The sequence below is a fragment of the Auxenochlorella protothecoides genome (genome assembly GCF_000733215.1).
Source record: "Auxenochlorella protothecoides strain 0710 unplaced genomic scaffold scaffold6, whole genome shotgun sequence".
NCBI classification, from domain to species: Eukaryota; Viridiplantae; Chlorophyta; class Trebouxiophyceae; order Chlorellales; family Chlorellaceae; genus Auxenochlorella; species Auxenochlorella protothecoides.
Window position 1 is genome coordinate 128193 of NW_011934399.1, and position 19059 is coordinate 147251.

The 19059-nt window shown below is 64.4% G+C and overlaps 5 protein-coding genes across 5 annotated transcripts in view; 2 read left to right on the top strand and 3 right to left on the bottom strand.

The window, feature by feature from the left end:
* Nucleotides 1-406: 406 nt before the first annotated feature.
* F751_5191 (HBS1-like protein) lies at nt 407-4904 on the bottom strand (the record flags this gene model as incomplete). Its single annotated transcript, XM_011402790.1, has 6 exons — nt 407-643; nt 908-1668; nt 1911-1927; nt 2078-2184; nt 4447-4495; nt 4636-4904. 6 exons carry the CDS (start codon nt 4902-4904, stop codon nt 407-409), a joined length of 1440 nt encoding a protein of 479 aa, XP_011401092.1.
* Nucleotides 4905-5446: 542 nt separating this feature from the next.
* On the bottom strand, nt 5447-7129 carry F751_5192 (Eukaryotic translation initiation factor 3 subunit I; the record flags this gene model as incomplete). Its single annotated transcript, XM_011402791.1, has 5 exons — nt 5447-5893; nt 6237-6580; nt 6763-6856; nt 6958-6997; nt 7080-7129. The coding sequence occupies 5 exons, from the start codon at nt 7127-7129 to the stop codon at nt 5447-5449; spliced, it is 975 nt and encodes a 324-aa protein (XP_011401093.1).
* Nucleotides 7130-8268: 1139 nt separating this feature from the next.
* Nucleotides 8269-12432, top strand: F751_5193 (Importin-11; the record flags this gene model as incomplete). The annotated part of the gene is made up of 9 exons (XM_011402792.1): nt 8269-8328; nt 8426-8546; nt 8825-8949; nt 9535-9843; nt 10067-10446; nt 10814-10913; nt 11208-11255; nt 11341-11757; nt 11944-12432. 9 exons carry the CDS (start codon nt 8269-8271, stop codon nt 12430-12432), a joined length of 2049 nt encoding a protein of 682 aa, XP_011401094.1.
* Nucleotides 12433-13133: 701 nt separating this feature from the next.
* Nucleotides 13134-16126, top strand: F751_5194 (Malonyl-CoA-acyl carrier protein transacylase, mitochondrial; the record flags this gene model as incomplete). The annotated part of the gene is made up of 8 exons (XM_011402793.1): nt 13134-13162; nt 13244-13421; nt 13640-13765; nt 14067-14627; nt 14853-15195; nt 15426-15556; nt 15762-15921; nt 16023-16126. The coding sequence occupies 8 exons, from the start codon at nt 13134-13136 to the stop codon at nt 16124-16126; spliced, it is 1632 nt and encodes a 543-aa protein (XP_011401095.1).
* A 273-nt stretch (nt 16127-16399) lies between these two features.
* The window catches only part of F751_5195 (Magnesium-protoporphyrin IX monomethyl ester [oxidative] cyclase 2, chloroplastic), a gene marked incomplete at both ends in the record, with an annotated part of 5633 nt that continues 2973 nt past the window's right edge, over nt 16400-19059 (bottom strand). The window contains 6 exons of the mRNA XM_011402794.1: nt 16400-16627; nt 16826-17062; nt 17219-17350; nt 17512-17579; nt 17760-18115; nt 18268-18386. Of these exons, the coding sequence (XP_011401096.1) occupies nt 16400-16627; nt 16826-17062; nt 17219-17350; nt 17512-17579; nt 17760-18115; nt 18268-18386 (1140 nt within the window). The remainder of the gene's footprint in view (nt 16628-16825; nt 17063-17218; nt 17351-17511; nt 17580-17759; nt 18116-18267; nt 18387-19059) is intronic.

Below are 19059 nucleotides of genomic sequence, written 5' to 3' on the forward strand. Positions count from 1 at the left end.
GGGCACGGTCATGTCCACATGTCGACCATCTCCGACATGGATTGGGCATCTACAAGCTCATGAACGTCTATCCAACGATGTGTTATAGCAACATCTTCGCCTTAGCGGTACTCCCCCCCTCGTAATCGTGCTGCAGCTCCCGTGGGACGGAGAGTCGATGATCGGGCACGCCCGCCAACCCGGGTGGTGATGAGACCCTGTGGCCGTGCGACAGGACCCCCTCGCATGATACACGTCGCGATCACGCAAGAGTGAATGAACTTACGATGTGCAGCTTCGTATTCTGTATATGAACTGGCGATCCCATGCATGCCAGCATTCCTTCAACATGCACGGTAGCCACGTGTCTGGGGTTGGCCAACAACAGCATGGGTGAACGGCAGCAGGGCGGCCAGGCTCTCCCACGCTACAGGAGCTCGATAATGAGGCCCACGGCCAGTGTCCTTCCCCCGTCCCGCAGCACCACCCTGCCCAGCGCGGGAAGGTCGGCAGCCGTCTCCAGCGCCAGCGGCCTCGCCAGCGCCACCTCCACCAGCGCCCGCTGGCCGGACACAAGAAAGCGCGCCGGTCGGGGCGAGGGGCCGTCCTGCTGAAGCCTCCTCAGCGTCCCGCTCTCCTTGGCGGCGTGGCAGTACACCGACACCTGTGTTCGGGAGCAGGGAAAGGTAGCGCTCGGACTCAATGCCTGGTTTAGTGTGGATCTTGCTGCTCGCATGACAACCAGTCCATTGCCTGGGCCTCTTGGTCCAGCAAATCAGCATCGCCCCTCAGTTCGACCACTCCGGCCATCCCTGCAACAGAACCTGTCTGGCCTCTATACTCTCGGACACCCTGCCCCGTCCGCTCCTCATAGATGTACACCTCAACCCCCCACTTTCCCACTTTCCCTCCGCCCCCCTACCCTTACCTGCTGGCCTGGCAGGATGGGTCCCGGCACTTGCAGCACCAGCACTCGTGCCCGGAAAGCCGACGCGGCGGGCACTGGCCAGGCGGGGTCGCACACGATTGACCCCGGTCCGACCGACCCCGGGTCGTCCAACCCTGCCAGCGTCAGCGACGCGCCGCTGCCGGCCAGCAGCGCGGCGGGACTGCTACCTCCCGCCGCCACGCCGCCGGCGCCCTCGGCGCCCAGCGTGCGCACCGTGGCGGCCTGGCCCGAGGGCATGACCAGCACGCGACTGCCCGGCAGCAGCGCCCCCGCCTCGAGCTTGCCGCCCAGCTGCGCGGCTCCCTTGGAGCCCGCGGCGGCCGCCTCGTGCACGACCAGGCGCAGCGGCAGGCGGAGCGCCCTTTCCCGCTCACTCTCGCCGCCACTACCAGGCCGGAAGGCGTCGATGGCGTCTTCCAGCGTGCCGCCGCGCCACCAGGCGCCCAACCCGGTGCCGTCCCCGCGCCCGCGCAGGTTGTCGCCCGTGACCCCGGAGGCGGGCAGCCACTGCACCGCCCTGCTGGCAAAGCCGCAGGACTTCAAAAAGGGCTCCAGAGATCCACGCACCGCCGCAAAGCGCGCGGCCTGCTCCTCTGGGTCGCCAGAGATGGCATCCAGCTTGGTGCCCACCACCGCCAACTGGCTGATGCCCAGGCTGCGGGCCAGCTGGGCGTGCTCCCGCGTCTGGCCCCCGATTGACCCCGGGCCGGAGGGCGGCGCGAAGCCCGCCTCAAAGCCGCCTGGGTGGGTGAGAGGGGGTTTAAGAGGTGGAACATCGAGGCCATGATCCAGCAAGGGGCCAAAGGAATGCTTGGGATTCCAATGACACGCCCCTGATCACCACGACTCCCACCCCCCCCGGCTCCGCCGCGCACCGACGGAGCAGTCCACGACCAGGAGCGCGGCGTCAGCCTGGGCAGCCCCCGCAATCATGGCGGGACAAAGTCGCGATGCCCCGGGGCATCCAAAAGGGTGACTTGACGCTGACTGGTTTCGAATCTTTGGCGCAGCACGGGTTGTGGGAGTGAGGGTGGGGAGGAGCTAAGGTGTTGCGGCTGACCGGGAGGTCAACATGGTGACTGACCTTGGGCAAGGCTGGGGAGCCCTGGCATCTTGTCTCGATACCAACCTGATCAATTTCCAGCTCACCTGGTCATGGCCACCTCCACCGTCACGCCGCGCGCCCTTTCCTCGGGGCGCTCATCCAGCATCCAGGCCCACGCGAAGGACCCCTTCCCGGCAGCCGCCGCCTCACGCTGCGGAGGGTAGAGGGACAGGGCAAGGGATCAGGGCACCCGACGCATGCCCTGCGCCGTGCCGCAGCGGCGCCTCCTACCCCGTGACAGCCTTGCGACGGAGCAGCAGAGGCTCCCCAGTCCCCGCCCATTCCCTCCTGTCCCGTGCTCATGCCTGCGTCTTGTGGACGACGCGCTGCGGGACCAGGCCCAGCTCCACTAGGAAGCGGCCCATGAGCGTCGACTTGCCGGCGTCCACATGGCCCAGCACGACAAGGTGGAGGCAGGGCTTGGCACCCGCTGCGCTTTCCTCAGCCACCGTTGCCGCGCAGGCGCGCGCCACTTCGGCGCTGGGCTCGTAGGCGGACAGGGCGTGGCGCGGGGCGGGCGGCAGTTGGGTGGCCTGGTCCTCGGCCGGCGCCGCGCCCAGCTGCAGCTTGGAGCGCAACGCTTCCGACACCTCCTCGGTGCCGTCTTTCGCGGCCGGCCCGGGGGCGGGCGGGGGCGGTTGGCCTCCCGGCGGCTTCTTCCGTGCGCCCCCGCGAGCGGCGGCTTCCCGCGCCGCGTCGTCCGGCGAGGGGGTGTCAAAGCGGAAGGGGCCGGCAGGGCCGGGGACCAGGGGCTGTGGCGCCCTGCGCAGGGCCGCTGCCTGGGCAGTATTGGCGCCTGCAGGACAGGTGTCGCGTGAGTGGGGGGCACATGCCTGAGCGGAGTAACGGGTGCGGGTCACAGGGGGACCACCTCGGCAATGGAGCGATGCATCATCAATTACGGTCCCACACCGTAAGCTCACCCTCTGCCTTGCCGGCGCCTGGGGTCTGTGTCAAGCCCTTCCCCAGCGCCGAGGGTGCGGTCTTGGCCACCCGGGTCCGCTGCACATGCTGGGCGAGGTGATGCAGCGCTGATGGAATTATCAATCTGTATCCTGGGCCCTGATCGCGGTGACATATGCAGTGCACTTCGGGGTCACACCATCTGCCCCCTGGCACCCTCTCCTTTCATTGAGCTCTCACCTGGGGTGCTGCAGGAGGCTGGGCAGCGGTCTCTTCCGCGTACCACTCCTCCTCGTCCTCCTCCTCTTCTTCGTCATCGTACCCATCATCGTAATCCTCCTCGTAGTACTTGCTCCCCTTGCGCATCCCCCTGCGCGAGGGGGCCCCACACCCCGAGGTACCGGAGTGGTGGCCACTGGGGTTTCGGGGGCCGGAGTCTTCTGGGACTTCAAGATATGCAACTTAATGTTCTTCTATATTTATGGGTTATTGTTACAAGTGGTCGCGCGTGATGTATGGCTCATGGTCCAGCAGTGTGGAATGCGACCGGGGTTCAGTCTCCGAACGGAAGTGGCGCACGACGGACCCCCTTCAAAATTGTGCTGTCCCCTCTGCCTTTAACATGACAGGTGAGCAGGCTTCTTTATACACAACCCGTGCACTCCTTTCATTATTTGTGGGCCTTCTCCAGGGCCTTGATGGCCAAGCGGGGCTTTATGGTGCACGCCTCCCCAGACAGGAGGGACAGGCCCGCAAACACTTTGCTACCGCCCACGGGTAGCATCTCCAGCAAGACCACCAGCGATGGTTCTGCCAGATCCACCCTGACTGTGCAGTGAGGTAGCCATGTTTTAATGCCAGCCTGGAGGCCTGCTGCCGCCGCCGCCGTAAGCTCCTGACGCAAGCTCTGGGTAGCTCCAGCAGCACCCTGGTCGCCCTTTGGTCTTGATGTCTGCACAGCATCCTGCGCTGATCCACTGGCATCCGTGCTGGGAGGGCTGGCCTCCTTGTCCAACCCACCGGCAGGGAGGGCATTTGCTCCCTGTCCAGAGGCAACCGCAGCCGATGGCTCAGCTGCTTGGTCCCTGCTCTTCACCGCCACGCCGACACACGGTCCTTGATTCCCACGTGGCTTGAACGCAACTGCAAAAGTAAGCAGCTGGGCTTCGTCTTCCCTGTCTGGCGCAGTACCTCCAGGCCAGCAGTACTGCCAGTGCTCAGAGCGGGTGGCCAGATCCGAGGCTGCACCTCGTACAGCTGTCGCATCAGCGGTGCAGGTGGTCTGAATGGGGGTCAGTCGCTGGAGAAAACGCGCTGAGCTGCCTCCCGTCACAATGGAGACGGCCAGGGAGGCGGCCAGGAGCGCCAGATCCCTGTTGGGGGAAGGTAGGTCCCCGGCGACCTCAGCCGCAGCACTGCTGGGCATGAGGCGGAGGGCGGACAGGCCCCTCGCTGCAAGCTTGATGCTAGAGAGTGGGGGAAGGGCCTGGATTGGGTTAGGCTGGCTCACCAGTGCACCCTCGAGGAGCGTCACAGCCTCCTTCAAGGCGCTCTTCTCCCTGCAGCAGTGCATGGGGGAGTGGGAGCGTGAAGGTCAACAAGCAACCCAGGAACAGCTGGTTCTGAAGGTGTCAGAGCAACATACTGCTACCATGTATGCGCTTTACACACATCGAAACTGTAAAGGACTCCAGCGCACCTGTCAAAGGTAGATGTGAGGAGGAAGCCTGTGAGACCCTCCTCCATGAGCTCTGGCGCGGCGTAGTCGAAGCGGCCAATGCTGGCCTCTGTCCTCACACGCTTGGCACTGGGATTTGAGCTTCGACGCATCTCCCTCTCAGCAGCCCGGCGCAGTTTATCATCGATCTGTATGTCCGCGCCATCGTCGGTGTCGGGGCCCACCGCCACAGTAGGTATCACGCTGCTTTCCTCCAGTGCTGGGCCCATGATGTTGTTCGGATTCGCCATTGTAATACTTTGGTTCCTTCATCGAATCGCATCTGTGCTCAAGGAAGTGCGGTGCTCTGGTGGGCGATGTGTCGACATGCATACGTGTAGGGGGTGCTCTGCCTGCTTTGGGAGGGACAGTGACTATGCCCAGGCCTGTCCTCCTGGCAACGCTGCGACGGATGATGCAGGCGAACCCCTCTCCAGTAACAGTTGGTACCAGGAGAGAACTAGGCAGTCGTCGGCACCCAGACGATTGAGGGAGAGCAGGCATGGACAGAGATATGGCGTGTGTTTGGGAAAGCGGGAAAAGGGCCAGCACACCACAACATGCATAGCAGGACAGGAGGGATTCCGCGTCATGCCTCATGGGCACTGCACATTGAGCTTTGGAGCTGCGAGAGGGGGAGGGGTGGCAGGCGTGCAAGCCTGGCCCCACCGCTCCCCGTTGCCCACACACAGAGGCATGGGGGGAATCTGGGTGGGTAACTGCCCTGGCTGCAAGGGCCCACAGCCTAGGCTCCGCACTCTACTTTCCCCTCAGACCGCTCCATCCATCCGGCTCAGAAGAACTTGGTGGTGAAGTAGTCGGCGTCGAATTTGTGCAGCCGGACGTAGCCCTCCTCGCCGCCGCTGGCAAAGCCGGTGCCGTCGGGGCTGAAGGAGACGGCGTTGATGGGCCCAAAGTGGCCGCGCACGTTACCAAACTCCTCTTGGAACACCTTGTGGAAGAAGCGGGACTCGAAACGCCCCGCCCGCGAGCTGGTGGTGGTCACCTGGGACGCGTCCTGCCCGCCCCCCAAGATGACGTGGTCGTAGACGGGTGAGAGGGCTGCGGAGTTGACGGGGACGTTGGACTGGTAGGTCTTGAGCACGGCCAGGGTCTGGGTGTCCACCAGCTTGGAGGAGCAGTCCACGGAGGCGGTGATGAAGTGGGTGCCGTCCACCGACATCTGCAAGTCCTGGATGTTCTTCTCGTGCACGTGCTCGGCGGCCAGCTCCTTCCCCGTCTGAGTTGTGGATGGGGTGAGAGGGGGTTGGAGTGGGAGTGGGTGTATGTGTGGGAGAACGGTGGGAGGGTAGGGGAATCGACCTCCCATCCGCACATGGCATTGATTCAGAGGGGCAGCAGGCCATGCCGTGGGCCCTGCACCCCAAACTCCACATTGCAGATCCAGGAATGGAGCCCGTATGAAGTTCCAACCCCCATCACAGCTGTCTGTCCCGCCAGCCCAGACCCTGGGCTGTGGGAAATCTCCACAGGGCGCCAGCCTGACTTCCTGGTATTAGGGCTGTCGCCCTTCCCATCCGAGGACGCCCAGCCACCTTCCCCCCTCACACCCATCCATGCACCTCCACGTCCCAGCGGCGCACGAAGCCGTCCTCGCTGGCGGTGATCAGGGTCCGGTTCTGATCGGTCCACTCCACGCGTGCGATGCGGCCACGGGGGCCTCGCAGCGTCTGCACCGCCTCCTCCCCCTGCTCTGCGGGGTCGGCTGCGATGGGCAGGATGCGCACCGCCGACACGGCCTGCATGAAGGGGTCGGAGGACACCGCGGCGAAGGCCTCGCCGACGGAAAACTTGACCGCGCGGCACGGCTCCTGGAACCGGAAGTGGTGCTGCTCCTCGCCCGTGTTCATGTCCCACAGGATAACGGCGCTGTCGGCCCCGCCCGTGATCAGGCGGGTGCTGTCATCTGTGGTGTGAGGGATGTCCAGAGGGGCAGGCGGTGGAGGGTGAGGAGATGGCGTGGATGGGGATCGCCCTGTGCACGATACATCCGACTCCACCGTTGCTGGGACTCACGGCCTCCCAGAGCCAAGAGGTGGCTGCTCAATCACCGCATGCAGCAAGCCCACTTCACCCCATTGCACCCACAGGAAATGTCAGAGGTCCACACGGCGCCCGTGTGCCCATTGAAGGTGCCAGCCCGCTGGCCATCCTCCGTCCACCACAAGTTCACGGTCTTGTCCTGCGGCAACAGGGGGGGAACGGTTGCGAATCGAAACTATCATGTTACCCAGCGGTTTCTAAATTCCTCAAGAAACGGCTGAGGGGTCTGCCACTCCGCACCTTGCCGCAGGTCACGAGCAGGTCGCCCTCCCGGTTATATCTGCGCGTGACGGCGGGTGGGGTGAGAGTGATCGCCAGGAGGGAGGCAAGCTTGCTTTCATTCATCCCTGAACGTCACTCACTTGACTTGATTGAGGGGCCGGGAGTGGCCCTGCAGGATAAAGGGCCGCATGCTGCGCTGATGGCAGCCCTGTTGGGGGCGCGACCAGCCTCTGTTTGGCGTGTGTCTTTATCAAAGGGTCTGAACGCGTCCTCTGCCGAGCCTTAGATACGTAGGGCGCTGTGCAGCTCATTTCCCGGCTCACCTCCTTGGCCGAGCACCCCCTCGGAGGCCTGACTGTGCCTCCCTCGAATGCCACCCCGGGACAAAGCACGTGGCCGTCCCCCCGGCGCCCAACTCACGAATAAACAGGTCCAGCGCTGTATGCCGAAGGCAGAGCAATCACGACCAGGAGTGCTCAAGGAAACTCGATACGATCACAAAGAACTGGAGTAAAGCATGCGTAGATAGGACACCACCTCGCTGTTGGTGGCGGGGCTAAGGGCGGTGCAGTTGCCCAGAGCGCGAGTTCGCAGCGCTCTGGCACCATGGCCAGCCTGACGCCAGCCGACATCCCTGCGCTCCATCATGTACTGATGGCAGCCATTACACAGGATCCGACTACTCAGAAGGCTGCAGAGGCGGAGCTGCTGTCCGTTTCAGCCCGGCCCGGCTTCTGTTCCTGTCTCGTCGTGAGTGCCCATGTCGCCCGGGCCCTGGAAACAATGAGGTGGACACCCAGATCTGAAGTAAATATGTAATTGCATCGATAATGAAACGCATTCTACCAATGGTCTGAGCGTTTGACTCATCCCCCCTCCCCGCCCTCCCCCATCCTCACCTGGGTCCCCAGGAAATTTTGAGTACACCTGGTACGGACTCCTCATGCCGGTGGATGGCAGTCCTCCAGCTCAAGAACATCGTGCTGCGACACTGGCGCAGTATTCTTCCAGGGTGAGAACACAGAGGTTGTGTCTACAGATGCGTACGTTTACATGGATCTGGGGTTTGCACATATGCACTGACCTTACATTGCTGGTCAGAAGCCAATTTTGGCAGGACCCCATGTAGGTTTAAAGGTCGCAGCCACACCTATTCTTGCTGTCTGTATGCACGCAGGGCCCTGTCGGCTGACGAAAAAGCACACCTTCGCTCTCGAATGCTCGGTCTTTTAGCCCTGGAGGATCCAAAGGCAAGTGAGAGCTTTCCCTCGCTGTGCTCTTGAGACGATCACCATCAGAGGTGGAATCTATGGTTATCCAACGGCGCAAATGACAGTGCTCAGTGCTGGGAGTCCCCTGCTCATGCTGAAGGGTTTTACTTCTCCTCAAGTGAGAGTGCAACATTGCCGTCGCCAAGCATCTGTTGGCATCTGCCTCCGATATTTCACCCCAACAAACCTCCCCCCCTCTGCATGTCTTGCTGCAGCTTGCCGTCCAAGTGGCAGTTGTGATCTCCAAGATTGCACGGGTGGACTACCCCAAAGCCTGGCCGGACCTCTTCCAAACGCTGCTGGCGCTCCTGTCTGAGGCCACCTCCAGGCACACAGGTGGGAAAGGGAGAATTTATGCACTGCTAGGGGTGTGACCCCTGCACTGATGGCTCTGGTGCTGTGGTGATGCTAGCCATGCGCATTGTGGGACGATTTCCATGCGCAGGGCCGTCGACTTGTTGGGCCATCTGTGGAGATGCGCCTGGGTGGGTGCTGTAGCACAAACCGCCCGGACCCACTCGGGGCAGAGGGGGCACACTCTGCCTCCCGGCCACCCAAGCACACGTGGCCCATGTCCCACCCGACTCACCCGCCTCGACACACCCCTCCTGCAGAGCAGCGCACGCTGCTGGTCCTGCATCATGTGCTCAAGGAGCTGGCCTCCAAGCGGCTCCAGTCCGACCAGCGTGCCTTTGAGGCGGTGGCAGCCCTCCTAACTCGGCCCCCTGGCGTCCCGCTGGTCGGCAGACACCGCTGCCCTCCTGGCCCTGCTGTCCAACCCGGGGGGCGGCCCGGCGCCCATCTACGGCTCGTGGCTGCTGGGCCTCAAGTGTCTCCGCCGGCTGCTGGCCTACGGCTTCCCCTCGGACGCCCGGACGTTGACCTGCTCGAGCGAGGTGGTGGCGGCACTGCCAGCGCTGCTGAGCGCACTGCGCGCGCTGGGCTTGCTGCAGCGGGACGAGGCCCAGGAAGGCACCCTGAAGCTGCTCAAGGCCCTGCTCCACCTCCAGGAGCTGCACCCTTGGTGAGGAGTGCGGGAGGGGGGAAAGGGCACGGCGCGCCATCCTCCTGCGCGCTGCGCCCTGCGATGGTTTCGGGGGAGGAGGGTCCCCTTCCCACCCCTGCTTGGGGCTCGCACAGGGTCTCCCTCCATCTCCCCCAAAACTCCGAGAGCAAACGTCCAGCTTCCCCCCCTCGCAGGAGCTTCTGGCCCTCCTGCGTCCTGCTCCCGTTGCTGGAATGGTGCGTGGACTGGCTGGCGGGCCCTGGGCGCGGCGCGGCTGCCGGCGCCGCCGCGCGCCTGCCCATGCTCCTGCTTCACCAGACCCTGCGCTGCCCGTCCTACCGAGGCGCCAGCGCGGCCCTGACCCTGAACCTGTCGGCGCGGCGCCAGGTGGAGCAGCAGTCCTCCATGGCGGCCGAGGTCCGAGCCGGGCTGGAGGAGTTCTGGGGCGCGGAGGACCGGCGCCCACGCCTCCTCCGCAGCCTGGTCCTGCGCTACATCCCGCTGACCTCGGAGGACCTGGAGGAGTGGGCCGTGGGGCCGGAGGCCTTCCACCACGCCCTGATGAACGTGGCCTGGGAGGAGAGCGTGCGCGGGTGCGCCGAGAACCTGGCCCTGGCCCTCTTCGAGGTGGGTGGGGTGGAGGGGAGGGCTGGCATCGGGTGGGCTGTCATGATGTGCAGAGGATGGTCGTCAGCGCCGTCACCAGCTCGTCCTGGCTGGCCGGGGCTCGGCGCTCTCAAGCTCGTGATGCCTCCTCGCACACCGCGCGCCCTGTGGATGCGCGGCCGCGCCCCTCATCCAGCCCCTCCCCTTCCTCTCCGTGGACCCCCTGTCCCCATAATGCCCGCAGGGGCACCGCAAGGAGCTGGCCCCCGTGGCCGTAGGGCTGCTGCACGCGGCCTGCGCCTCGCCCAACGTGCTGGAAAGGGAGGCGGCATACCGACTGGTGGCCGTGGCTGCCGAGGAGCTGCACGGCGCGCTCGACTTCCCTGCCTGGCTCCACTCCACGCTGCTGCCGGAGGCACACGGCGCGAACCTGGCCGCGGCGCGGCCGTCGCCAAACCCCCTGCGCCGCGCGGCCTTGCTCCTGCCCGGCCACTGGCTGGGGGAGCTGAAGAGCGAGGACCGCATGGCTCTGCACACCACCATGCTGTGTGCACTGGGCAGGGAGTGCGACATGGCCGTGCGTCTGGCGGCGCTGGTCACCCTGCGCGCCCTCGTGGACGACTGGTGTGTGCTTGTGTGTGTGTGTCTGGAGGGGCCGGGGGGTTGGGTGGAGAGGGAGGGGGGGGAGGAGGGGGAGGAGGGAGGAAGGGAGCTGTCGGGCACGCTGGCGGTGTGGATGCAGCTGGCTGCCTGATCACGCCCATTCCTCCCACAACTGGACTCGTATGGGACGCGGCAAAGGCATCCAGCCCCTCTGGAGTCCTTGACTCGCGCTGTGCCAGGGCTCTGGTGTTGCATGCCCCTGCAAGGTGCTGTGGCCATGCCTGGATCCCTGCTCCCCGCGCGCCAGCGAGCCCCGCCTGTCGGGGCAGGACTCCAAGGGCCCCGCATGCCCCCCAGCCAACCATCACACTCACACACGCCTGCCCAGGAGCTTTGAACATGCCGAATACACGCCCTTTGTGGCCTCCAGCTTTGAGGCAGTGGGTGCCATGCTCCAGGACGCGACCGAGCTGGACACACAGCTGCAGGTGACACACAGGGGTCGTTGGAGAGGGGGAGTACCAAGGGCTTGCCAGAGTGCGTTCCGGGCGATGGGGGACCGCCAGAAGGGTGAAGGCAGGGGCGACCTGTCGCGGCATGCCCGCCGCCATGTCATGATGCCGCCGCGGTCCAGCTCCTGGCAACCATTCCCTCCGCACCCGCTCGGCCGGTGACCCCCCCCCCCTCCCCCCCCCCTTATGTACCACGTTGCCTCACCCACTGCCACACGCAAGCAAGGGTCTCATCCCCACCCCCAAACTACCCTCCCCCCCGCCTCGCAGGCCTTCGACTACTTGAACACCCTGATTGGCCGGCTGCGGGAAGGCGTCGTTCCCCACGCCCCCGGCCTCATGCGCCTGCTGCCCGCCGTCTGGTCGGGCCCCGGCGCCGACCTCCCCCCTCCTGTGCATGCAGGCGCTGGGCACGCTGTCCCGCGTGCTGTGCGCGCTGGGCCTCGACTCCCCGGCCGTGCACCCGGCGCTGCTGCCGGCGCTCCACGCCGCGCTGGACCCCTCCGCCGACTGCGGCGTGTGCGAGGACGGGCTGCAGACCTGGCTGGTGGCGCTGCGGTGCAGCCCCGACCTGCCCGGCGGCGGCGCCTCGCCCCTGCTGAGCGACCTCTGGGCCCGGGCCTGGCCCTCCGCCATGGACGGCAGCACGGAGCACGTGGCGGTGGGTTGCCGCATCGCCACCTCCGCTCTGCTCCTGGGCGGGCCGAGCTTCCTGGCCCAGCACGGCGCGGGCCTGGCCGCCACGCTCGCCGCCTGGCTGGTCGGCGTGAACGACCGCGGCGCGGCACACGCCGCCCACACGCTGGCGCTGGCGTGCCAGGTGGCAGGCCGCGGGCCCTGTGCGGCCGCGCTCACGCCCGCGCTGCGCGCGCTCCTGGCGCGCCTGGGCGACGCGGCGCCAGGACGCGCGCTGGGCGCGCACGCCGTCGCGCCCGCGCTGTCGGCCGTGGCGCGCGCGGCGCTGCATGCGGGGCCCCGCGCGGTGCTGGCCGCGCTGCCGGACGAGACTGCGGCGCGCGGCCTCATGCGCGTCTGGCTGGACCACCTGGACGCGGTTGGCCGCCCGGGGCAGCGCGTGCTGCACGCGCTGGGGCTGGCGGCCATGCTGCCCGCACCCGTGCAGGGCCTGCTTGGGTGCCTGGGCGAGGTCACCGCGCACTACTCCGCGACGAGCTACAACGTGGTGTGGGCGGGGTCACCCTCAAGGGAGGGAGCGGCGCGGGACGCGCTCAGGCTGGACTTCCTGCCCCCACCCCCCGCGCACGACGAGGCCGAGGCGGTCGCCAGCGAGGATGCGGTGGGGGAGGGGCGCCGGCGCGACGCGCTCTGGCAGGCCGACCCCGTGCACACGCTGAGCATGCGGGGCTTCATGAGGGAGCAGCTGGAGGCAGCGGCAGCAACGCACGGCAAGGCGGGGCTGCTCAAGGCCGCCGCCGACATGGACCCCTCGATGCAGAGCGAGCTGTGGAGCTTGGCCGAGGCCGATGGCGACTAGCATGCGGTTTCGAGGGGGCTCGTAGGGTGCGGCGGCACCGCCGCCGGCTCAGCAGGCGCCGCCACAGGGGAGAGGAAGGGGGCCGCAGGTCCCCCCCTGCTCCTGGGCGGGGAGGGCAGGTCCAGACACGACCGTGCTCTGGGCCACACAGAGTGGAAGCTGTGGGTCTTGGAGGCTGCCGTGCCCCAGGAGCGGGCCCTGGTGCACTGTCAACCCCTTGTGGGAGGCCGAGGATGTCATGCTCGGCCCGTGTCTAATGTGATCTTGTACATCTGAGCGAGGCCTGAATGAGGGAATGCAGAGTCCATCTGGGGTGCAGAAATGGTCCTGAGGATGCGTCAAGCAGGTGCTGTGCAGCAAGGCCCTCATGCAAAGGAATAGCCAAATGCTTGGATAAGACAATGATCCCCCTATAACTCATGTTTTTCCTCCTAATCATTCCCAATCTGGGTGATCCCCCATGTACATTTCCAGTTCCAGCAATGACTGTCATTTGAATTGGCGCGCGTGGTGGCCTTTTGGCTCCTGGTGGGGTGCAAGTCCGTGACCCCAACCCCGCCACCGTCGCCCGCATCAAGACCGCCTCTGTCCTGCCGGGCCGACCAGTCGGCATCTTCGTTCGGCACCTGCACAGATCATTGCACCCTCCCCTGCATTCATCGGGGCACGTTACTGCGAGGTCAACGCCCGAGCAAGTCAAGATGCCGCGCGACATGACTGCCACGGGGAGGTAAGGGAACGCGAGCTGCTACCGCCCGGCCCTGGATCCCGTTGCAGCACCTTGGCTCACGATCTGCGTGCTCCTCGGCAGGTATCCTCCCGTCCCCAAGCACCCGCCCATCGCCTTCTACTCCGCCGTGCGGCTCGGCGACCCCGAGCAGCTGGCGCTGATCATGGCCACTGACCCCTACTTCATCACCCAGGACAACGGTGCAGGAGCCCCCGTGCACTTTGCGACCACCTACAAGCAGCTGGACATGGTGCGAGTGGTGGGGTGTCGGAGGAAAGGTGGGGGGGTGGTGGGATGGCCTCCAGGGGTGCTGCCCGCAGGAGCAGGTGGATCCTTGGAGCAGGTGAATTCTTGGGGCACATGAACGCCAATTTGCGATCTCTTATCTCCCTTTCCTCCGCAACCTGGTGTCGCCAGGCCTTCCCGGCGCCCCTCCACACCCACCACCTCATGCCAACTCCCCACCCGCTGCCGCAGCTGCACCACCTGTTGAACAACGGTGCCGAGGTCAATCAGAGGGACGAGAAGGGGTTCACCCCCCTGCACCGCGCCGCCTACCTGGCACACTTTGACGGGTACCTTGAGATCTACGAGTATCTGCTGGTACGCCCTGTGATGAGGGAAACACACTCTTTGAAAGTGGCAGTGCTTCCTCTGTGTTCCACAGCTCAATTATCCTTTATGCTGGCTGCCCTTTGAGAAACGCTTGGCACTCACGGTACTGACGGGGTGGATGGAAGCAAAATCATGCACCCCCCTTGCATGCAGAATGCCCTCCTTGCCGCAACCCCTGGCCTCACCCTTTGACGCAAGCCATTAACCCCAACTATCAACCTCATCCCTTGATCGCTCCCCCTCTAAAAGCCTAACCCCCCCACTTCACCGTCACCTCGTCCTCCTGCAGTCTCGCGGCGCGGACCCCTCCATCACCACCAACGACTTTGACCCCTACCTCTCCCCCGGGGTCAAGCTGCCCGTGGAGGTGGCCACCGACGACCAGGCCATCCGCGACAAGCTGCTGGCCCTGGAGAAGAAGTACGCTGGGGTCGCCAAGGCCCGCCACCCCCACCCTGATATCGGCTGCTGGTGGACGCTGTATGACTACGGCCTGGAGCGGGTGAAGACCTGGGACGCAGAGTACCGGCACCCCTACCCCGAGCAGGTCAAGCGCGAGCGCGACGCGGCGGCGCGCAAGGCCGCCAAGGCGGAGCACCGCCGCGCCAAGGCGGCAGCGCTGGCCGCCGGCGGCCTGCCCGCCACCAAGAAGGCCCCAGCCCCCGCCGGCCCCATCGCCTTCCTGTTCCCGGGCCAGGGCTCGCAGGCCGTGGGCATGCTGAACCAGTCCAAGGACATCCCTGCAGTCAAGGCCATGCTGGAAAGGGCCGAGCGCGTGCTGGGCTACGACCTGCTGGCGCTCTGCACCGAAGGGCCCAAGGAGAAGCTGGACGACACCATCTACTCCCAGGTTGGTTGGGGATGGCGGGGGTGGGAGCAGGTGAGAGGGTAGGGATCGGGGGGGTCCCTGAGCGGCTGCATTCAGCTACCGGAGAGGGCAGGCACTGAAAGGCGGTGGAAAGGACGGGCTCCTGTGGTCCAGGCGGCGTGGAGGCTGCCCCCATCTTACGGCGCTGAGACTCAAGTGTTTCCCCCCCCCGCGACATCTCATTTCCCAACCCCACCCACCCACCAGCCTGCGCTGTTTGTGGCGGGACTGGCGGCCGTGGAGAAGCTGCGCGCCGAGAACCCGGCGGCCGTGGATGGGGCCGCCTCGGCCGCGGGCCTCTCCCTGGGCGAGTACACTGCCCTCGTCTTCTCCGGTGCCATCTCCTTCGAGGATGGGCTCAAGGTGGTCAAGGTCCGCGCCAGCTCCATGGCGGCGGCCGCCAAGGCGGGCCGACCCCACGGCATGCTCAGCGTGGTGGGGCTGAACGACGCTGACCTGGAGAAGGTGGTGGCAGAAGTCAACACGAAGCTGCCGGACAGCGTCTGCCGCGTGGCAAACTACCTGTTCCCCTCAGGCCGCGTCGTCTCCGGTGGGTGACCGGGAGCGTATTAAAGTATGGGGGGTTTGAAGTCTACGGGAAGGGGTCCTCTGGGCGTTGTTGCTGGGGCGGGGGGGAGCAGTTCTGAAGGGTGGGGGCGCACGTGTGCGGCTGGTGAGAGGGACAGAGATCCAGCGTGGTGCACTGGCTTAGCTCTTCATCCATTGCGCACTCAAACCCCTAATCCAATCCTTGCCACAACCTGCCTCAATCCCCCGCAGGGCACAAGGATGCTCTGGAGGAGGCCCAGAAGGCAGCCGTGGCCGCCGGCGCCATCAAGGCCGTGTCGCTGGCAGTGAGCGGCGCTTTCCACACCACGCTCATGCAGCCCGCTCGCGAGGCGCTGGAGGAGGTGGGCTAGGATCTGCTGGTGGTGGGGCAGTTTGAGGGTCTGTGTGAGGGACTGGTGGGCTGCAATGGCCAGGTACGATGAATCAGCCATTGCATGCTCTGCCCCGGCGACGCAGCTTGCTGCAGCTGCTCGACAGTAGTGTTGTTGTGGCTGGCATGAGCAGCGCATGAAGAAGCAACACGCTCCCCCATCGTCCTCCGCGCAGGTGCTGAACAGCATCGAGATCAAGGAGCCTCGCATCCCGGTGTACAGCAACGTCACGGGCAAGGTGTTCGAGGACGCCAAGGAAATCGCAGCGCTGCTGCCCCGACAGCTGGTGGAGCCCGTGAGATGGGAGCCCACCATCCGTGCCCTCGTCGCTGCGGGTACGGTGAAGGGAGTGGGACAGCGTGTACTTGCTTGCCTGTGCCTTGCTGCCAGAGTCCACCAGTCCAATCACCACCTCCACACTCATACTTTCCTACAGGCAAGAATCAGCTGTTCGAGCTGGGGCCGGGTGCGCAGATCAAGGCCATGGTCAAGCGCATTGACCCTGGCGCATGGGGGGCGTTCAAGAATGTGGCGGCCTGACCTAGATATGTGGCTGTGTGGCATCTGTAACGGACTGGAATTGATGCCAAGTCGCGGGGATGTTATGCTTGTTGAACACAGACACGCTGCTCGAATTATAAGACCTGCTCAGGTTGTCCTCAAGAGGGCCCATTGTTCTCGCCCTCTTGCCCTCAACTCCGTCCACGAAAGGTCTAGCGCACATTACAGAGGATCGTGGGGGCAGGAAACACTGCCGACCGCCACAGCAAATCACAGCATGCTCAGGGATGAAATTGTGGCAGCGCCACTCGCTCAGTACTGGAAGGCGGCGTCACCCTCCACATCCAAGGAGCCTACGCGCTTGGCGGGGGCCAGGAAGAGGAGGATGCAGCCCTTGGCGATGCGCTCCAGGTGCGGCAGCTTCTGCAGGTTCTTAAGCCAGTTGGGGGCGTCCGACCGCCCAATCTGCACGATGGCGTTGTTGTGCTTCACCATCTCGTCCAGGCGCTGGAAGAAGGCGGGGTTCTCCACGTCAGGCACCTGCGGTGAGGTTGGTCAGCGACGAGGGGGATGGGTGGGATGCCGTGCTCAAGATATTGAGCTTGCCACTTCCCGGGGGAGAGGCACACACATTCAGGTGAGAAATGCTGCGCCCACATGCCTTTCCCCCTTGGCAGGCGTACAACCTGTCAAAACTCCCACTTCAGACTCCCAGAATGCCTCCATCCCCCCTCTCACCTCAGGGAAGATGCGCTCCGTGGTGTTGTTTGTCTCCAGGATGACGTGCTTGTTGAAGCGCGTGGTGTCCATGCCCAACGACTCGTAGAAGAAGGAGCGCTGGTGGTCGTTAAGGTACATGGTGATGTATACGGACAGGCAGAAGAAGCGGGACCAGAGACGCGCCGCCGTGCCCTCAAGGAGCTCCGGCTGGCACTTCAGGGTGGCCGCCAGGAAGTCACCGTGCCGGGACTCATCCTGAGTATGTGGGGGTTGGGGTGCGGAAGGAGGGCTCAGGCCAGCCTTGACCTGGCAATCCCTCCACATGATGCACTCCCCAGGCATGTCGTGTGGCCAACCACCTCACCAGCCTTCACCTCCAGGCCGGTCCAAGCCCCACCCCTCGCCCCTCACCTGGCACCAATTCTCAAAGTACTCAAAGAGGGGGTACAGCTGGCAGTCGGGGTTGCGCTGGAGATGGCGGTAGATGCTGATGTAGCGCCAGTACCCGATCTTCTCCGACAGATAGGTGGCATAGATGATGAACTGCAGGGGGTGGGCAGGGAAAGTGGGGTAATTGAGGGAAGTGCCTCTGAGGCAGACTCACCAGCTGGAGAGCCAACGTCCATGACAGGCCAAGACGTCAGACTGGAGATGCCTGAACACTCCCCAATGAGAATCATTGCGCTGAATCCCATGCCTCCCACCTTGGGCTTGAAGAAAGTGTACTTGCGGTTGCGGGTCAGGAAGCCCAGATCCAACGCCAGGTTGAAGTCTTTGGACAATGGAGAAATGGATTCGACGTCACATTGTGCTTCAGATATACACATGAGTCGTCGCTATTCCAACCGCCAGTCATTGTGAGCACAGAATCAAACCAAGCCTTTCAACAGGCAAAAAAGCCAACGTGGCCCAGTCAAATATGGTCACACCACCCACCCCAAAGCACACTCACCGCTCATGGACTTGTTGATGAAACCCGCGTGCCGCGCCTCGTCGCGCGAGAGGAGGGTGAAGATCTCGGCGAGCACGGGGTTGGCCTTCTTCAGGCGCCGTCCCAGCTCCTTGTAGAGCAGGAAGCCGGAGAACTCAGCGGTGCAGGACCTCTCCAGGAACTCGATGAAGATCTTGCGCGTGTTCCCCGTCAGCTTCTTGGCCGCCTCAGGGAAGGTAGCGTTGCGCACAAAGTGGCACTGGTTGTAGTCGCGCCTGAACTCCGCCAGCATCGCCTCCAGCTCATCCATTTTCAGGTTGGGGTTCTCCTCCAGGGAGTACATCTTCTCCATCTCCTCGAAGTCGGTGGTGTAGAATCTGCGGCGGATCCGGGATGGACGCGTGATGACATCGGCCGCGCACCCACGCGGGATCTGATGCTTTGGCCCACCAGGTGCATTGGCCCAAGCCGTACTGTGTTGCTGTGTCACACATCCAAGCATGCGTTCACACCGGACCACACCGCGCACCGTGGTGTCAGGATGGTCTCCCCGCTGAACTCCTTCACGCCCTTGCGCATGAGCTTGAAACCCAGCTCGTCCCTCAGCTCATCGCCAGAAGCACCGGCGGTGGAGGCCGCCCTCATGGGCTGCGCGAAGGATCCCCGTCGGGGCACAGCCCTGGGGCCCTGCGCGAACCCTGCGCCGTGGGCCGTGAAAGGCTTGCAGGCCATCGTGGTGGACATCATCGCGCTCTGCATTTCAACTCAGTTTCTAATGATCCTGAGTCTCTTGCAGCTTTTCTATCCGCTCAGGGGGCTTGGAGACGTGTACCTTCACGTATGGGGTGATCATGGAACGGGCCACGTATCGGATAAGGAGCGATGCGCGGGAAATCGTATCTTGAGCCTGCCCGCGAAACCATAGCTTTTGGCAGAGTTCTGATGACAGGGACTCGTCATGAGTAGTCTAGTGTACTCATGTCAGGCCACAACATGATATCACCATTTCGTCGACTTGCACATCTGCTTGATAAGCAACAGCAAGGTCGCTTATCGGCAGCTTTCTCCCTGCACGCCATCATGCCCCCTGCCTAACCCTTGCGCATCATCGATTTCATTCCCCTGCGCTGCCTGATACGCTCCCTCCTCTCCAGCTCCTTCTCCCTCTGCTGAGGCGTCATGCGCCGCAACTTCTCCTGCCAGGGACATCAGAAGGTGCAGATGTGATCGCTAGCACCAGATGATGATATCTCTCTGACGCAAGCCACTACGACAGCTGGGCACACAGCCTGATGGCTAGTGATAGGAGCCGCCCCCCCCC